The sequence below is a fragment of the Physella acuta genome, unplaced genomic scaffold (assembly GCF_028476545.2).
Source record: "Physella acuta isolate Inbredline_101_S28 unplaced genomic scaffold, ASM2847654v3 ptg000826l, whole genome shotgun sequence".
NCBI classification, from domain to species: Eukaryota; Metazoa; Mollusca; class Gastropoda; family Physidae; genus Physella; species Physella acuta.
The window spans coordinates 118,673-139,322 of NW_026732344.1; the positions used below are offsets into that span (position 1 = coordinate 118,673).

Consider the following 20,650-nt stretch of genomic DNA (forward strand, 5'->3'; position numbering starts at 1 on the left):
AACATGAAGTGTATTACTTATCCTAAAATGATACCGCATATCACAAATTAACTAATACTCAATTTTGGAAGAGTCCATCAGTCCATTGTCAAACATCAATTTTGATTGGACAAATCCTTTCAAGAAATGTGCTTGATTAGATTCAACTTTGGCCGACATTAAATATGCTGTTAGTTTTTTTACATTTTTACGCCTAGGAATATATGTTATATTTTAGAAATATTTGACCCTGAATTTTAGAGTTGCTGTACTAAGCAAGTTTTAATTTCGATGATGTGAGGGTCAAGGTTAGTGTAATAATAGTATAATTTTATTGGGAAGGTCAGTGTTATGCGAGGTTTTCAGTTAGTATAATTCCAAGGTGTAATCCTACTCCCAAAGATCGATAGAAAGTACTGTCGTGGCAAGATCTCATTGGTTTCTTTAAATTAATGTAAATCATGCCAATCTGAAAAGCAGGTTATTTTTTTAAAAAAAGATATTGATTTGATAAAATATCGGTAAAACTAATTTAACTTTTGAACGAGGCTAGGTCATATTTCCTCGATATCTATCCACGAAGAGTTAAGCATATCACGACAAACTAAGTTATACAATGAACAAAAGCTCCATAGAAATCAACTCATCAGTCGTCTTTAAGGGTCATCTATTTAAGTCGTCCACACGGAAGGCATGTGGGGGGGAGGGGGGCTTAAGAAAATCAAATTTTGCGGGCGCGTGTGGACTAAGGAGGGGTGGGGGCTTGTTCGGTTGGTTGTGGACTTCAACATGTTGATTTTAACATGGACGTGCTTATACATTTTTACATGAGACTTGTACCTTGCATGTTAAAAGTACAATTAAGAGGACAGTTGTTTTTTTTTAAGCCTATCGCAATGTGTAAATAAAGTTTTGGATACAATTATACCTACACTGGGCCATCCTTATCATAAAGGACGTGATCAGTTTTAACGATTTTTTACCTTCCCCTATTCACCCATGGTAACTCAAAGCCAGAACCTAACACCTAAAATTAATGTGTGATTAACAGTTTGGTCAAAAAGAACATTGTTCTCTACCTAAATACTACAGCTCTACATATTGTGCAGATTCTCTCCTGTAACCAAACAGACAAACAAACAAACAAAAATATCCAACATATATCCAACAAGTACCACTTCCGGTTATTGGAAATCGCTCAAACGTTGATACGGATCTACGATTATAATAAAATACTTATATATGAATAATAAACTTACAACTATAACATAAAACCACTAGCAATAAACTTACCTAGCTGTAGCGGTACTCAAGTTATCGTGTTTACACACACACAGACACACAGACACACACACAGAGAGAGACACACAGACATACCGACAAGATTGCAAAATTATGTTTTTCCGTATCAGTGAGGTGTAAAACGTCGAGATTTGTGAAAATCTCGATTTTATTTTTTTTGCACGATTACAAGATTTTCTCTATACTTCGTATATACGAGAAAGTAAAAAGTCAATGAGGCAAATGAAGTAGAAATCATCTGTTTCTGTGAACTCAGCATATGAGGGGATAGTGTGGTCAACACTATGCCCAGCCGCTTGTCCTTTCTCTAACCTGAGTTAGGTATTCCTCGGAGCTGGGTGGACTCAGGGACGCCGTACTTACTTTACCCGGATTCGAGACTTTCGGATTAGCAGTCTGGCGGTGTCTGTCTGTCTGTCGATATGTCTGTGTGTATTTATTTGTCTGTCTGTGTTACAAAAAAATTTCAGTCAACGCAAAAAAAAAATTATTTATCTATTACATCATATTGTGTTAAATTTGTTTAAACCGGGCTAATACTTCGCGAGGTGAGCCTTCCAAAAAAATATTGCATAAACGCATTAGGGGCCTGTCAATTTTTTACCACTAGTTTCAAGACACAGTGAGAATTATAATAAAACCACCATGCTTAAATGTGACACTCGGGATTGATATCATCTGTCCAGAATGATTGACATCAAAGCTATGTAACGTATGTATATAAGTCTATGACAGATACTCTATGAGAAAGTTTATCATTACATATTTGTATCATTGGCGGACTCAGATAGTATGGTGTAAGGGTGGGAATATTAATGTAACCACCCAACTCAATGGCGAGTTGCGCTGCTTAGCAACACCAATTATTTGATTATGTATATGTATGTATGTCTTGTGTTTTCTTTTGTGTTTGTGTTTGGTTTTGTTCTGTTCTGTTCCCTGTTGGTACAGTTAGAAAAAAGCTTCACCGTAGCGAAGCTCGGGTATTCAGCTAGTATATATATATATATATATATATATATATATATATATATATATATATATATATATATATATATATATATATATATATATACAAATATATCCCATATTAATTGATATAGGTAAGTAAATTTCAGAACCAACCATTGTACAATCGTACCTCTCCCTAAATTACTAAACGGTTTATTAAGACAATGTATATTAAGGTCAACTGAAAGTGCAGCTCCATATATAAATTAAGCTTCTTGTTGTTGTTTTTTTTTTAAATATTTGAACGCCACACTGAACACTGGTCTTTATGGTGGCCTCACTTGCAAACTTTCTAGAACATATAGGTAGAATTCGTATTCCCTGCTTAAAGAGAACCTAATAAAGCCATAATACTTTTTTTTATATACGAATACCTACACAACAAAAACATACATCAAGTTATATTCATTTCGTTTTAAAATGTTTGAGTGCATGGAAAAAATGGCAAAGCACAGAAAAGCATGGAAGTATCACCATTAGTAGATGAAAATAAAGAGGAAAAGAGAAGATAGCAACGTTGATGTTAATGCGCGTCCTTTGTATATCCATCAATCTCTGTGGCTCTACAATCAATGGTGGGGTTTTTTTTACCTGCTACACAAGCCTCTTCCACTTTGACTTGCCTTCTGTCTTCTTGCAAACTATCGCAGTTCCATCCCCACACTATTTATCATTCTTAGACGTGCTTTTTTCTGGCCATTGGCCTGGTGCGATCGTATCCAAACGGTCGGAGTTCCCAGTCAAGACTATCATTCGACCTGGTACGATCGTATCCAAACGGTCGGAGTTCCCAATCAACATCGACTATCATTCGACCTGGTACGATTGTATCCAAACGGTCGGAGTTCCCAATCAACGTCGACTATCATTCGACCTGGTACGATTGTATTCAAACGGTCGGAGTTCCCAGTCAAGACTATCATTCGACCTGGTACGATTGTATCCAAACGGTCGGAGTTCCCAGTCAAGACTATCATTCGACCTGGTACGATTGTATCCAAACGGTCGGAGTTCCCAATCAACATCGACTATCATTCGACCTGGTACGATTTATCCAAACGGTCGGCGTTCCCAGTCAAGACTATCATTCGACCTGGTACGGTTGTATCCAAACGGTCGGAGTTCCCAATCAACATCGACTATCATTCGACCTGGTACGATCGTATCCAAACGGTCGAATTTCCCAGTCAATATTATCTATCATTCATTTTTTTTTAAACCTATTTGATGGTGGATAAATAAGATTAAATAGATTTGCATAAATGTATCCTATTGACGCAACAAATGCGGCAGTAAAATGAAAGAAACATCAATAAATACCGGATCGTTCGCATGTGCTGGGCTATTGCTGCTCTCTGCCGGTGCTCGAGATATTTTAGAATGACGAAATTTTGGTGCCTGGTCGTATTGCTGGTGGTTGGGTGTGGGGCCAGTCGAGCCGACGACAATGTTGAGGAACCTCCAGGTGGGTCAACTGTTGTGAGAGTTTGTGTGTGTGGGTTGTTGTTTTTTTTTTTTTTTTTTTTTGTGAGTTTGGTGAGTGGGTCTGTGTTTTTGTGTTTGTGATGCTGTTGAGTGTGTGTATGTGTGTGTAATATGTTTGGCGTGTGTGGTAAATATATTTTATGTGTGTGTGGTGAGTGTGTCGGTATTTGTGTTTGTTTCGTGTTTGTCGTGTGTTTGGTGCATAAATTATGCATTGTGCATTTTCCAATATTTAGTCTGCCGCCCCACTATAGGGCTGGTAAGTAGGTCACCAACCAGTTCTACGGCTCAATAAAGCCTACATGATCCATAGAACTGGCTGGTGACCTACCTACCAGCCCTATTACAAAACCGTCACTGTTAAACCTGCCGTCCAATTAGGATACGGGCCGACAATATTAAACGTCCGACTAGGATACGGGCCGACAATATTAAACGTCCGACTAGGATACGGCAAGTGTTCTAGTGTGGCGTTAAATATTAGGGGCCCTTGTCCTAGTGTGGCGTTAAATATAAAGGGCTGCCAATATTTAACCTTCTGTCCCACTAGAACACCGAACGCCAATATTTAACTTCACACTAGAACACCGGCTGCTAATATTTAACTTCACACTAGAACACCGGCTGCTAATATTTAACTTCACACTAGAACACCGGCTGCTAATATTTAACTTCACACTAGAACACCGGCTGCTAATATTTAACTTCACACTAGAACACCGGCTGCTAATATTTAACTTCACACTAGAACACCGGCTGCTAATATTTAACTTCACACTAGAACACCGGCTGCTAATATTTAACTTCACACTAGAACGCCGGCTGCTAATATTTAACTTCACACTAGAACACCGGCTGCTAATATTTAACTTCACACTAGAACGCCGGCTGCTAATATTTAACTTCACACTAGAACACCGGCTGCTAATATTTAACTTCACACTAGAACGCCGGCTGCTAATATTTAACTTCACACTAGAACACCGGCTGCTAATATTTAACGTCCCAGTAGAACAAAGGCCACCAATATTTAACTTCACACTAGAACACCGGCTGCTAATATTTAACGTCCCAGTAGAACAAAGGCCACCAATATTTAACGTCCCAGTAGAACAAAGACCACCAATATTTAACGTCCCAGTAGAACAAAGGCCACCAATATTTAACGTCCCAGTAGAACAAAGGCCACCAATATTTAACGTCCCATTAGAACAAAGACCACCAATATTCAACGTCTTATTAGAACAAAGGCCACCAATATTTAACGTCCCATTAGAACAAAGGCCACCAATATTTAACGTCCCATTAGAACAATGGCCACCAATATTTAACGTCCCAGTAGAACAAAAACCACCAATATTTAACGTCCCAGTAGAACAAAGGCCACCAATATTTAACCTCCCATTAGAACAAAGGCCACCAATATTTAATGTCCCATTAGAACAAAGGCCACCAATATTTAACGTCCCATTAGAACAAAGGCCACCAATATTTAACGTCCCACTAGAACAAAGGCCACCAATATTTGACGCCCCAGTAGAACAAAAGCCACCAATATTTGACGTCCCACGAGAACAAAGGCCACCAATATTTAACGTCCCAGTAGAACAAAAGCCACCAATATTTAACGTCCCATTAGAACAAAGGCCACCAATATTTAACGTCCCATTAGAACAAAGGCCACCAATATTTAACGTCCCACAACGACACGGGTCGACACTGTTTAACCTCCCGTCCCCTTAAGGCAGCCAACATGTTAGTAATACCAGTTGGTGTTTGATTAGATTCCACCATGTTTACAACTATAACATGATTCCACTAGCAATAAACTTACAACTATAACATAAAACCACAAGCAATAAACTTACAACTATAACATAAAACCACAAGCAATAAACTTACAACTATAACATAAAACCACAAGCAATAAACTTACAACTATAACATAAAACCACTAGCAATAAACTAACAACTATAACATAGAACCACTAGCAATAAGCTTACAACTATAACATAAAACCACTAGCAATAAACTTACAACTATAACATGAATCCTTTAGCAATAAACTTACAACTATAACATGAATCCCTTAGCAATAAACTTACAACTATAACATAAAACCACTAGCAATAAACTCACAACTATAACAAGAATCCCTTAGCAATAAACTTACAACTATAACATAAAACCACTAGCAATAAACTTACAACTATAACATGATTCCACTAGCAATAAACTTACAACTATAACATAAAACCACTAGCAATAAACTTACAACTATAACATAAAACCACTAGCAATAAACTTACAACTATAACATAACACTACTAGCAATAAACTCACAACTATAACATGAATCCCTTAGCAATAAACTTACAACTATAACATAAAACCACTAGCAATAAACTTACAACTAAAACATAAAACCACTAGCAGTAAACTTACAACTATAACATAACACCACTAGCAATAAACTTACAACTATAACATAAAACCACTAGCAATAAACTTACAACTATAACATAAAACCACTAGCAATAAACTCACAACTATAACATGAATCCCTTAGCAATAAACTTACAACTATAACATAAAACCACTAGCAATAAACTTACAACTATAACATGAATCCCTTAGCAATAAACTTACAACTATAACATAAAACCACTAGCAATAAACTTACAACTATAACATGAATCCCTTAGCAATAAACTTACAACTATAACATAAAACCACTAGCAATAAACTTACAACTATAACATGAATCCCTTAGCAATAAACTTACAACTATAACAAAAAACCACTAGCAATAAACTTACAACTATAACAAAAACCACTAGCAATAAACTTACAACTATAACATGAATCCCTTAGCAATAAACTTGCAACTATAACATAAAACCACTAGCAATAAACTTACAACTATAACATAACACCACTAGCAATAAACTTACAACTATAACATAAAACCACTAGCAATAAACTTACAACTATAACATAACACCACTAGCAATAAACTTACAACTATAACATGACTACATCAACAACAAAAAAAGAATACGCCGTACCCCTGTGTTAATCACTAACAAACTGTGTTCCACTTTTTACCCCCAGCCATATCGTACAACCTGATGACGTTCTACACCCTGTTCAACGGTCAGTTCTCTGACGAAGCGGAGGTGGCCAGTTACCAGTCTAGTGATGCCAGTGACCCTGACAAACCGTTCCTGTCGGTCATCAAGTCGATGCCAGTTGAGATTCCCGCTCTGGAACAGGTACACACTTTTTAAAATCCCCCCCCCCCCCCATAATACGGGACAGGTAGACCTACGCACTTTTTAAAATCCCCCCCCCCCCCCCATAAATACGGGACAGGTAGACCTACACACTTTTTGAAATTCCCACCCCATAAATACGGGACGGATACACACTTTTTGAAATTCCCACCCCATAGATACGGGACAGGTAGAGCTACACACTTTTTGAAATTCCCACCCCATAAATACGGGACAGGTAGACCTACACACTTTTTGAAATTCCCACCCCATAAATACGGGACAGGTAGACCTACACACTTTTTGAAATTCCCACCCCATAAATACGGCACAGGTAGACCTACACACTTTTTGAAATTCCCACCCCATAAATACGGGACAGGTAGACCTACACACTTTTTGAAATTCCCACCCCATAAATACGGGACAGGTAGACCTACACACTTTTTGAAATTCCCACCCCATAAATTTGCGACAGGTAGACCTACACACTTTTTGAAATTCCCACCCCATAAATACGGCACAGGTAGACCTACACACTTTTTGAAATTCCCACCCCATAAATACGGGACAGGTAGACCTACACACTTTTTGAAATTCCCACCCCATAAATACGGGACAGGTAGACCTACACACTTTTTGAAATTCCCACCCCATAAATTTGCGACAGGTAGACCTACACACTTTTTGAAATTCCCACCCCATAAATACGGGACAGGTAGACCTACACACTTTTTGAAATTCCCACCCCATAAATACGGGACAGATACACACTTTTTGAAATTCCCACCCCATAAATACGGGACAGGTAGACCTACACACTTTTTGAAATTCCCACCCCATAAATTTGCGACAGGTAGACCTACACACTTTTTGAAATTCCCACCCCATAAATACGGGACAGATACACACTTTTTGAAATCCCACCACCATAGATACGGGACAGGTACACACTTGACATACCCCCACCCCAGCATAGATTTTAAAATATTAAACCCACTTCTTACTTACAGTGACGTAGCGAGGTCGGGTGTCACCCGGTGCGGCACTTAATGGTGTCACCCCCTCCCCCCCCCCCCCCCCCCCAGAGGCGTAGCGAGCCTTCCCGGGGACAAACTTTCAATTTTCGATTTTGCACACCCCCCCTCAAACTTTCGATTTGCAACCCCCCCCCCCCCCCCCCAACTTTCGATTTGCAACCCCCCCCCCCCCCCCAACTTTCGATTTGCAACCACTACCACCACCCCACCCCCCTCTCAAACTTTCGATTTGCACGTATTAAAAGACTATTTAACACTCGAATTAATGACTTAATTAAGTGGAATTATCATTTTTCTCTATATATTTTGCTACTCCTCCCCTACCACCTACCACCCACTACTCACTACCCCCGCCACCACCACCACCATAACTGACCTAACTTCTACCTTGCAGGCTGTGACCTACCTGTATGAGCAGTATTTCAACGGCATGCTGCGTCGTCGTGTGGTGTGTGTCATTTGGGAGGACAGCAACGGTCAGATCTTCATACAACCTTACAACATCACCTCTCCCCCTAACGACATGTATGTATGGTTACGGACGACACGTTCTTTCAACATTTTCTTTTAAATTGTCGATATATTTACATCCCCCTTTCTCAGCCACACATACAAAGCCACATACATTAAACGTATATAGAGATAGATAGATATAAAGATAAAGATAAAGATATACATATAGATATAGATATACAAATAGAAATAGAGATAGATATAGATATGGGTATGGGTAAGGGTATGGGTATATGTATGGGTATGGGTATGGGTATGGGTATGGGTATGGGTATGGGTATGGGTATGGGTATGTATGGATATGGGTATGGGTATGGGCATGGGTATGGGTATGGGCATGGGCGTGGGCGTAGGCGTAGGCGTGGGCGTGGGCGTAGGCGTAGGCGTAGGCGTAGGCGTAGGTGTAGGCGTAGGCGTAGGCGTAGGTGTAGGTGTAGGTGTAGGTGTAGGTGTAGGTGTAAGTGTAGGTGTAGGTGTAGGTGTAGGTGTAGGTTTTTATTTTTTTATTTTTTTATTTTGTTTTTTTTTTGTTGTTTTATTGCTGCCTCAGGTCCCAGCCGTTCTCAATTGACCAAGTCAAGAAGTTGACCGCAAGTGACTTGACCACAAGGGACGAGTGTAAGATCTGGGTGGTGAAGGTGGATGACGTCACGTACAAGACGTTTTGGCCCGACTGCACCGTACACGACCACGGGGTGAGTTCAAAGTTCAAAGCTTAAAATAGATCGAGTGCTTGCTTGAGTTCATTTCAACACTAGTCCAGACTTCTTTATCAATTCATTCCTTAAAGTTATTATATTTTTTGTTTTACTTTCTTGTAAACGGATTATAGCAGGGAATATCGTAGTCAGACAAACATTATAAATCGGCATTTTTCGAATGCGTAGGAAAACCAATTTTGCATTATAACATGTATGTGCACGTGCATGCGCATGTGCACATACATGTGCATGTGAAAGTACATGTTCATGTGCGTATGAATATACATGTGTATGTGCGTGCGCATGTGCATATGCTTGTGCGTGTCTATGAGTATGAGTATGAGTGTGAGTGTGAGTGTGAGTGTGAGTGTGAGTGTGAGTGTGAGTGTGAGTGTGAGTGTGAGTGTGAGTGTGAGTGTGAGTGTGAGTGTGAGTGTGAGTGTGAGTGTGAGTGTGAGTGTGAGTGTGAGTGTGAGTGTGAGTGTGAGTGTGAGTGTGAGTGTGAGTGTGAGTGTGAGTGTGAGTGTGAGTGTGAGTGTGAGTGTGAGTGTGAGTGTGAGTGTGAGTGTGAGTGTGAGTGTGAGTGTGAGTGTGAGTGTGAGTGTGAGTGTGAGTGTGAGTGTGAGTGTGAGTGTGAGTGTGAGTGTGAGTATGAGTATGAGTATGAGTATGAGTATGAGTATGAGTATGAGTATGAGTATGAGTATGAGTATGAGTATGAGTATGAGTATGAGTATGAGTATGAGTATGAGTATGAGTATGAGTATGAGTATGAGTATGAGTATGAGTATGAGTATGAGTATGAGTATGAGTATGAGTATGAGTATGAGTATGAGTATGAGTATGAGTATGAGTATGAGTATGAGTATGAGTATGAGTATGAGTATGAGTATGAGTATGAGTATGAGTATGAGTATGAGTATAAGTATGAGTATGAGTATGAGTATGAGAATGGGTATGGGTATGGGTATGGGTATGCGTATGCGTATGTGTACGTGTATGTGTATGTGTATGTGTGCGTGCATGTGCATGTGCATGTGCTTGTGCTTGTGCTTGTTTGTGTTTGATTCTAGGTTTGTTAAAAACCGTTGAGTACCATTTCCATTCGATTGTCGAAATTTCATATACAACTATTCGTAGGCTGCCCTCATTTTTGAGCAATTTCCGATAATCTTAATTGGTACTTTATTCAATTTCAAATTCAGAAGTGTGACGTGCTTTATCGCAGAAATTATGTTTTATTATGATGCTAATATATCAATAGGAACTCAAAACTCCAAATGTTTGTTGTTCTTTTGTAATCAATCACTTAAAAACTAAATACTGCAAACTGGTTCAACCGGAAATCGTGCTTTATAAAATCCGGAACAGGCTGAAATCGGAGTCAATGGCCTCAATGGCGCATAACCGGTTGACACGTATACTTAATTGTGTTGGTGGGGGGTCCCTTCCAACACTGGAATTTAGAAAGAAGAAGATAATCCGGAAATAACTTGACACCGATATTACGTAACACATGCACGTAACCTAAGTTGACAGCCTCTTTCTGATTCTTCTCTTCAGATAGTGCCAGCTTACGACCTGACTTGGACCTGTAACTCTATGGTAGCCATCACGAGGAATCAAAATCAATTGGAATACATTCCAGTACCCATCATACACATTAGGCAAGGGCCCAGGTATGTTGAGAGGACCTATGCAGGGCATTTTATAAGCACAGTAGGAGGTGTAACTGATAAGTTTAGTGCCAAAGATTTTAGCAGGACATTTTACATGTACAATAGCACATTGTGCGTGTTACTGGTAAGTATAGTGTAGAGTATAATCATAAGTATAATCAGTGGCGTAGGCAAGGGGGGTAGGGGGGTTATAACCCCTCCCATTGACCCCTATATATATATATATATATATATATATATATATATATATATATATATATATATATATATATATATATATATATATATATATATATATATATATATATATATATATATATATATATATATATATATATATATATATATATATATATATATATATAGGTATATATATATAGGTATATATGTAGGATTGTATACATATAGAAAAATGTTTGAACTCCCATGACCAATTCCTGGCTACGCCACTGAGTGTAATAGGTCATTAGGAAGAAAATGTGTGCCGCCAGACCCCGAAATGCGGAGGGGGAGGAGGGCTGGCAGGCCGTTTAGGGGGCCCGATTCCGACCCAAAAAAAAATTTAAAAAATTTTCATAATAATGTTTTCTTGCACATTAATGGTGGTTCTGTAAAAAAAACAGGTCTACTACAGTAGTGATAGTTCTACAGCAACTAAAACACACTGTTGCGTAGAAAAAAATTTTTTTTTAAATATCTACCTCAGCTGTAGTGTGAAAGATAGACAAACGTTCACACTAGTTCCATGACTTATTGCCCTTCTTTAAATTTAAATAGTCTAATAGGGGTGCCCATAACTCTCCTTCACATATTTCGTCAAACACGAAATGCTATCGCAAACATTTTTTTTTAGTTTCTCGTATATACGAAGTATAGAGAAAGTATTGTAATCGTGCAATAAAATAAAATCGAGATTTTTACAAATCTCGACGTTTTACATCTCACTGATACGGAAAAACATAATTTTGCAATCTTGTCCGTATGTCTGTGTGTCTGTCTGTGTGTCTGTCTGTCTGTCTGTCTGTCTGTCTGTCTGTCTGTCTGTCTGTCTGTGTGTAAACACGATAACTTGAGTACCGTTACAGCTAGGTTGATGAAATTTCATATATAAGTATTTTATCAAAATCGTAGATCCGTATCAACTTTTGAGCGATTTCTGATAACCGGAAGTGGTACTTTTCCTACTTTGAAATTTTCAAAAGCCTATAACTTGAGTACTATTTCAGATAGATAAACGAAATTTCACATATGAGTAAAAGATCTAATTTTCTACCTTCTGTTAAATTTTGAGTCATTTCCGTTGAACGGAAGTAGTAATTTACGCTACTTCCGATTTCTCAAAAACTAATGTAAATTTTTAAAGTACTAATAATATTGCGCACTATTATGCACTTTTTTTATTTAGCGTTCACTTGGAGTGCAATTCTTTTGTCTACGAGATTTTATTCTATTTTTAAAACTTTAAGTATTTAAAATGGATTAAAAATCATGTCTATAGCCCGAGTTCACATCCCATGTTATTTTATATAAAAATATTCGAGAAAGTTTAGGGGAGATCACTCCCGGTTTATTTAAAACGCGATTATTATAAGACCGAAATGAGTTTAGACATATTTTTTTATGGTTTCTTGTCTCATGATGGTTATACTTTGCTATAAGATAAGTTAAATTTCTAAACTAGGTAAGAGATTAATTTAAAATTTTGTGAAGCAGGCTACTTATATATATATATATATATATATATATATATATATATATATATATATATATATATATATATATATGTATGTATGTATATATATATATATATATATATATATATATATATATATATATATATATATATATATATATATATATATAGTGGGCAAAAGAATGTTTGCGGGGGAGTTTTTTTTTCTAGTTCAGCCACTGGTGTAACTGATATCCTTATCTAAACAGGTTCCCGTGGTTGTCCGCCTTATGGAGAGAAGACTTCAAGGATCCTTGCCAGTAAGACATTGATCTTGTGACCCAAGCCGGTTACTAGAGATTCATATGTAAAAAATAAAAGATTTGCTGAAAAAAAATTCTTTTTTATTATGATTTACTGTCATCACTGTTCGCTCATTAAACACTAGAAAAGCCTGTTGGGTAGCAGGCAAAAAAAATTATTTTTAATCTTATGTTCTGTATGATTCCCAGTAGTCAAGTCCTATGTAAAAAATTTCATGGTAACAACACGGAGTGAAGACATGAACAAATATTTCATCGAAATTGAGTTCCATTGATTCAATGGTACCATTGAAAACCCGTTCATTTATCTTAGTCGCTTTTTACTTTCTCGTATATACGAGATATAGAGAGTCTTGTAATCGTGAAAAAAATCGAGAAAAATCTCGACGTTTTACACCTCCCTGAGTCAGATAAAACATAGTTTTGCAATCTTGTTAGTATGTCTGTGTGTGTATGCGTGTCTGTGTGTGTGTCTGTGTGTGTGTGTAAACACGATAACTTGAGAACCGTTACAGCTAGGTTGATGAAATTTCATATATAAGTATTATATCAAAATCGTAGATCCGTATCAACTTTTGAGCGATTTCCGATAACCGGAAGTGGAACTTTTTCTACTTTGAATTTTTCAAAAGCCTATAACTTGAGTACTATTTCAGATAGATACATGAAATTTCACATGTAAGTAAACGTTCTAATTTCTGCCTTCTATCAAATTTTTTAGTAATTTCCGTTGACCGGAAGTACTAATTTACGCTATTTCCGATTTCTCAAAAAAACGCAAGTGAATTTATAAAGTACTAATAATATCCCCCACTTTTATGCACATTTTATTTGGTGTTCACTTGGTGTGCAATTTTTTTTTTACGGGATTCTATTCTATTAGGTAGTCCAAACTGAAATTAACTATTGATTGCAGACTTCTGGAGTGAGTATGTCATGAAAGAACTTTTAATTGTAAGCTCTATGCCACAAATGTTATAAAAATATCTTAATAAATAAAAAAAGTTATGCGATTTTTAAAAAAGCAAAATTTGGTAAAAAACTGATTTTCACAAAGTGACATTTTTGAGAACCCATATTTTCTAAACTAAATAACATAGAAGTGTAGAAATTGGTAAAGTTACTGCAAAGTTTGTAATATATATGCCCAATTTTTTTCAGTCATCTAAAATGAGTCTTTCTAAGGTAAAAAAATAATTGAAAATGACAAAAATGCGTTTTGGTCACTTTTATTTTCATAAAATTTTTTTTTTTTTTTTGCTTTGGACATAGAATAACTCTAAAACTATTTTGTTGGTAACATTAACAGGAAGAATGTGTTCATTATTTTCAAAAATCACATGAGTTAAAATATTATTTTAAAAAAATGCCACAGTTATCTAGAGCAGGAAAAACAGAATCAAAATTTAGTGGAGTAATGTAATGTAATCTAATAAAGACGTGATGCCTACAAGTAATGCAGCAGTTGCTGTTACATTCAAACCTATTGGGTTGATAACTGCTTTGGGGGAACAATTTTTAAAACGACAACTCCACATCTTTGTATGTCTTGTTTCCCCCAACCTTGATCTTGGGGAGCATCAAGAGTAAGTGATATGTTTTGGCAACTGTAGTTGGGGGGGGGGGGGGCTTGGCCTTCTTCCCTTCCCTTGTAAGAAAAGTTCTGGATAGGCCACCATAAATGTCTCCAGCTATGGAGGAATAAATAATTGTTTTAGTGATTAATAAAATATAATTAGATTTACTACTAGCCTATTGTGTAGGCCTACTATTTGTCCTATGACTGTAGCTGGAAACATGAAAAAGCCTGAAAACACCTTTTTGTTTAAAGTAATTTATACTTGATAGTACATTTTGAACATTAATTCTATTGAATGAAATATTCGTTGTTTGTGCCACAATGGTTGAGATATCCAATGATGAAGATGCCATACTGTAGTTCTCAACATCATATAGGACAACTTAACTGTCCTTCATTGTTACTATATGCATATAAAATAAATAAATAATGAGAAATACTACTAGTACTACTTACACTTACAACTAATATAACATTTAAAACTAAGTCACAACATGTACAATCTTATTAAATTGCACCACCATCTAAAAATAGATCTGGTACATTTTATTAAGGAGACTGGCGCAGACCATTTCACATTATTCAGAAGGGGAATCAGAATCAAAGTGCACAACAGAAAATTAAAAATTAATCACATTAGTCCTTAAAATTTAGTATCTTTTGTTTTAAATAAATTGATGAAAATGTATAGTTATTATAATTATAAGTTTCTTTTGTGTTTTAATAATATTTTATAAGTATTAATGTCCTGAATTAAATAGCTTCACGTTTAAACACACCATGTGTACAAGCGTAGTTCACACGCTAAAACCGTGGACTAGTAGGGTTCAAATTTACATTAATAACGTGTGCTAATTAAACCAAACTGACATTCAAACTTAAAATTCATTTATTAAAATGGAAATGAAACTTTAAAAATGATACTTACAACTTGTTTGAAGGCTCTAGCAAGGGTAAAATCCGTTTAGCATCATCGGTCGTCAACCTTTAAAACCGTTCGGCGAGCAACTCATTCGGGGCTGAAAGTTGACTCGAGGGTTACATGCGGTACGGCTTCGCGACCGTAAATCAGAAAGACTTGAATTTACAACACAAAGTAGTTATAAAAGTGAACTTTACGTCGGTGTAAAGATTGAAACAGAATTAGTTTGTTTTCGTGTATATATCGTCATTTAAAGTTTAAAAACTGATTTTTTAAAATGAAATAAGCAAGTTATCTTTTCAATTTATACATCAAACGATAGACTCTACTCCACCCCTTCTGCACACACCAACTCCCACACACCACCTCTAAACACACCATTCGATGTTTCTTTCAGACATTTTACTTCGGGGGAGTAGGGAATGGACTTTAAACTTCTGATGAGGGGAAGGATACACTAGTTAAAGTATGTATTTTGTACATGAACTAATAATTCGTTGGGGGGGGGAGGGGCGTTAAACGTGATTCGTGGGAAAGAGGGGGGGGGGGGTACCTGCATGAAACTCACACCACTTACCTACTACGTTTTATAAAACGTTAAAATTATTTCTTTGCTATTATCTCTTTATTTTTTTCAAGTAATAGATTGTTGAAGTAGTAGGTCTATTACTATTTCACAGTTATTTCACCTGTTTTGTTGCATTTTAAAATCACAGCAAGGTAGGATACTTTAACTTGTAACCTTTAACCCTTATATGTAGTTTTTGAAAACAACAAACACTTACATACTTGTAAACATGTTTTATAGAAATGCATTCAACACAGTACTAAAAGTCATGCATAGATTATTTTTACAACACTGGGAAGTATTTTTTAGTAAAATATATAACAGTCAGATTCCTCTTACCTTTCAACAATTCAAGGAATGTAAGAATAAGAACATATCACATGTATAATATGTACAAATAAATAAACATAAGGAAATAAACAAAAAATTTGTAAACAACTAATTTGCACAAAAACTAACATTTTTTACTAATGAAACAGTCAAAGGAGTAATATTTATTATTATTAACAAAAAGCACCATTATTTCATTCGCTGCCTTTACTTTATTGGGTTTGGTTTTTATACTGCATATGACTGCCTTAACTTTTAAGGCAAACTTTGTGTAAAACAAATAGTTGTAAAAGCAATTAATTATATATAAATGTTATTTGTATGCATGTACGTTAATGCCAGTTATGTTTAAAAACAAACCAGTAATTATCCCTCATAAACCAAGTGTTACTACTTTTAAATTAAGATAAATTAATTACTAGATATTCAGTGCTAATGGATTAGTTACCCTTCACATCCTGTCACATTAAAACTGATTGCAATTATCCAAACAGTTGCTGACAGTATCAGTTTTTTATACTTGTTTTTTTTTTCTCAGCCATCTATTTTTATTTCAACTTGCCAGTTAGCCTTGACAAAAATAGTAAAATCTGGCAATACTGGACAAAAGTTGCCTGATAGTCCTGTCACAAGAGGTTAAAATCTGGCAATACTGGACAAAAGATACCCGGTTGATCTGTCACAATTGGTTATAGCCTGGTAGCATTTACCCTACCAGACTGCTGTACTGATTTTTGGTAATTCACTGTTTACCACTCGAGTTAATTTTCTGGACTTTATGCATGGCACATAAAAATATGCATCACTAAAAATAACAAACCAATCGTAGGCATACTTCATGGTTGACCATTGAATAGGTCTGCCCCCATATGTTTGAACTGACTGAAATTCACAATGAAACCAATCTAGACAACAGCTAGACATATTTTGTACAATGTCTTCCAGTTCCATCTTATTCAAACTACATGTTTGGAGGTCAGTAACATCTCTCTTTATCATGTTGGTTTTAACTCTTTAATTCTCAAAAGCCCAGGAATATTGGACAGGTTCCAGGCTTTAAGTCATATCGGGTTAATTGAATGTCAAGAATAGTTCAAATCATGGTATAGTTTCACAGATGGTACCAAAATTGGTAAAAACCTGGTAGCATTGCAAAAATGTTGCCAGATTGACCCATCAAAAATGGCAAAAATCTGGTAGTACTGAAGCCAAGTTCAGATCATGGTATAATTTTACACCTTCTACCAAAAATGTTAAAACTCTGGTAGTATTGAAGATGGTGCCAGATAAACCCATAACAAGTGGTAAAAATCTGGTAGTACTGAAGACAAGTTCAGATCATGGTATAATTTTACACCTTCTACCAAAAAAATGGTAAAATTCTGGTAGTATTGAAGATGTTGCCAGATAAACCCATAACAAGTGGTGAAAAATCTGGTAGCATTGAAGACAAGTTGCCAGATTAATCTGTCAAGAAATTTGCTGGGACAAGCTGTTATAGTCGCGTATCAATTCTGTCAGCTGCTCCAGCCCAGTCATCAACATCACTCTGGGGAAAAAAAATTTAAATAAAATTTATAATTAAAGCTAAAAATAAATCGTCACGAATATTTTATTCTACCTGCTCCTTAAATTAAAAAAAAAAAAATTAGGTCAAGGATGTACCTATTTTTAGAAATGTGAAAGTAGCCAATCAGCTGCTGTGATGAGACTGGAAGACTGGGGTCAGTACCAGACAGACCAGCACACTGGAAGAAGGTGTTGAGGCTGGTAGAAAGTTTGGTGAAGTCTGGTTTAGACTTGTCAAGGACGAGGGGGGAGAAGGACAAGCACCTGAAATATGGAGGGGCATCCTGTGTAAACACATTCATGGGGTGGTTTAAACAATCTATCAACATGTAATACAAGTGAATAGACTAGCATGTTGATAACTAAAGGGAGCTACTGCAGTTTCTTAAATAACCTCTCCAAGTAAAACAGCTAAGAAAAACTCAATCGACTATCTTCAATACATTTACCAATAATCAACAAAAGGGGACTAGTGTTGTTTTCCTAATACAAATAAAACTGCCAAAGTAAGACAACTGAGGGGAAGTGCTGTTGTAAATACAGAGCAAGTACTGTTGTATCTTAACTACATGGGAAGTACTGTTGTATCTTAATTACAGAGGAAGTACTGTTGTATTATTTTAAATACAGGGGAAGTACTGTTGTAAATTTAATACAGGGAAAGTATTGTATCTTAAATACAGGGAAGTAGGCCTAGTGTTGTATGTTTAATATAAGTGAAGAGTTATAGTACCTTAAATACAGGTGAAGTATTGTAGTACCTTAAATACAAGGGAAGTACTGTTGTATCTTAAAAACAACAACCTGTTAGGGTAGAGAACTAAAACGATCTACTTATGTATGCTAATATAAATTAGACAGCTAAGGGAAACTACTGTTGTACATTAAACACAACTACCATATAAAATTAGACAACCAAGGGAAACTACTGTTGTACATTAAACACAACTACCATATAAAATTAGACAACCAAGGGAAACTACTGTTGTACATTAAACACAACTACCATATAAAATTAGACAACCAAGGGAAACTACTGTTGTACATTAAACACAACTACCATATAAAATTAGACAACCAAGGGAAACTACTGTTGTACATTAAACACACTACCATATAAAATTAGACAACCAAGGGAAACTACTGTTGTACATTAAACACAACTACCATATAAAATTAGACAACCAAGGGAAACTACTGTTGTGTATTAAACACAAGTACCTGTCAAAGTGGTCACGTAGCTCAGATAGGATGGGTTGGATTGTCTGCAACATGTCCACAGCTTGTCCAAAGTTGATGTGAGATTTGCCAGCACAAACAATATCACTGATCTGTTGCCTGGTGGGGAGGGGGGGGGGGAAATGATTGAACTTCAATGTGAGTAAAAGATGGCAACAATAGAACGGACCAATTCTAATTGATTTAAAAAAAAATTATTTTTTTTATGTTCTTTAAAGGCTCTTTTTAAATTTTATATGGAATGCTGTGGTCGCATGGTAGAGCACACAACCTGTAAGTCCTGAGTTCAGATCTCAGGTCTGAGTCGGTAAGATATCCTAGAATACACTCTGCTTTGACTGGTATATCACGCGAGGGAAAGAAAAGGTGGTGGGCACAATGCTGACCAAACTATCCCTTCATACGGCGAAATCACAGAAACTGAATTTTACTTTATCTATTTCATGGGTCACAAAGTCCTACAGGGTAACATTACTGTTACTGAATACATACTAAGTAAAAATAAATTATATTAGAACTGTAGGCTTATGATTACCAATAAAGGTGGTTTTTTAATGATATTTTAAAGGTTTCTACTGAAATTTTCAAATTATTTAGGATTTATAACTCAGGTAAAAAAGCATATAAATTTATTCTATTTTTCACGTATTTCCATGATAGTTCAGCTATACCTTACATCACTTACTTGACTTCAAAGATAACTCTCCAAACTGATTCAAACTTTGAGAGGACTGCTGAGTTGTCTCCCTCAACATGTTGTGGTTCAGAAGACTAGAAATTCAAAGTAAAAAAAATTAAATAAAAAATACACAATTTAGGTTAAAATCTAAAAAGTCAGAGTAGATAATACTAATAATAAAAAAATTTTAAGACTACAAAGTTAATAAGTGTTAAAAAAAATTACTTTTAGCTTAAAAACTGTCTGCACATACAAACTTGCCATGGAAATGGATTATCTTATTTTAAGGGCCTTAAGGTTTAAAATTATTCTTTCCTTACTTCTCTTACTCCACACTCAATATATTTGTTTTACATCATTTAAATAATTCATTTATAATAATAAAATGTAAATTTCAAGAAATAAACAAAACATAATGGTCAGTGTTTCAAACTATTAAGGTTTATTTTATGTTATTGAATTCTTCAAAAGCTATATCCTCCTTTGTAAACATTTTACTGAAACAATATATTTCATTTTCTAAAACAAAACTACTTTATCTGCCCAATGGATCACTAGGTATTAAGAGGAATCTTTACTTTTTTTTTACTAAATAAAATAAAATACTTATTGATTTGATGGCAGACTGTCTCTATTTTGTTAACACTAACCTGTGCAGGTGCTGAAGCTGTGGCTTTATTCATCTGTGACACTGATAGATGTTGTTCTATCACGGTAATGTTTGGTGGCTAAATCAGACACATCAATAGTGTTAACATTTACACAGACAATATTTGTTAGCTA

The 20,650-nt window shown here is 35.9% G+C and overlaps 2 protein-coding genes across 2 annotated transcripts; one reads left to right on the forward strand and one right to left on the reverse strand.

Moving 5' to 3' along the window:
* Positions 1-3,635: 3,635 nt before the first annotated feature.
* LOC131951777 (uncharacterized) lies at positions 3,636-13,039 on the forward strand. The gene is made up of 6 exons (XM_059314172.1): positions 3,636-3,757; positions 6,893-7,053; positions 8,488-8,618; positions 9,157-9,301; positions 10,871-10,986; positions 12,928-13,039. Exons 1-6 carry the CDS (start codon positions 3,673-3,675, stop codon positions 12,980-12,982), a joined length of 693 nt encoding a protein of 230 aa, XP_059170155.1. The 5' UTR covers positions 3,636-3,672; the 3' UTR covers positions 12,983-13,039.
* Positions 13,040-16,268: 3,229 nt separating this feature from the next.
* Positions 16,269-20,590, reverse strand: LOC131951770 (uncharacterized). The gene is made up of 5 exons (XM_059314163.1): positions 20,518-20,590; positions 19,874-19,959; positions 19,171-19,287; positions 18,046-18,213; positions 16,269-17,929 (listed from the first exon to the last, which is right to left on the reverse strand). Exons 1-5 carry the CDS (start codon positions 20,548-20,550, stop codon positions 17,851-17,853), a joined length of 483 nt encoding a protein of 160 aa, XP_059170146.1. The 5' UTR covers positions 20,551-20,590; the 3' UTR covers positions 16,269-17,850.
* Between the last annotated feature and the right edge of the window lie 60 nt (positions 20,591-20,650).

Coding starts and splice junctions, on each gene's coding strand:
- LOC131951770 (XM_059314163.1), bottom strand. CDS start 20,550: ATGAATAAAGCCACAGCTTCAGCACCTGCACAG. Junction 19,960..20,517: donor CAGCTTCAGCACCTGCACAG/GTTAGTGTTAAC, acceptor TTGAATTTCTAG/TCTTCTGAACCACAACATGT. Junction 17,930..18,045: donor TTTCACATTTCTAAAAATAG/GTACATCCTTGA, acceptor TTTTTTCCCCAG/AGTGATGTTGATGACTGGGC.
- LOC131951777 (XM_059314172.1), top strand. CDS start 3,673: ATGACGAAATTTTGGTGCCTGGTCGTATTGCTGGTGGTTGGGTGTGGG. Junction 7,054..8,487: donor AGATTCCCGCTCTGGAACAG/GTACACACTTTT, acceptor TCTACCTTGCAG/GCTGTGACCTACCTGTATGA. Junction 10,987..12,927: donor CACATTAGGCAAGGGCCCAG/GTATGTTGAGAG, acceptor TTATCTAAACAG/GTTCCCGTGGTTGTCCGCCT.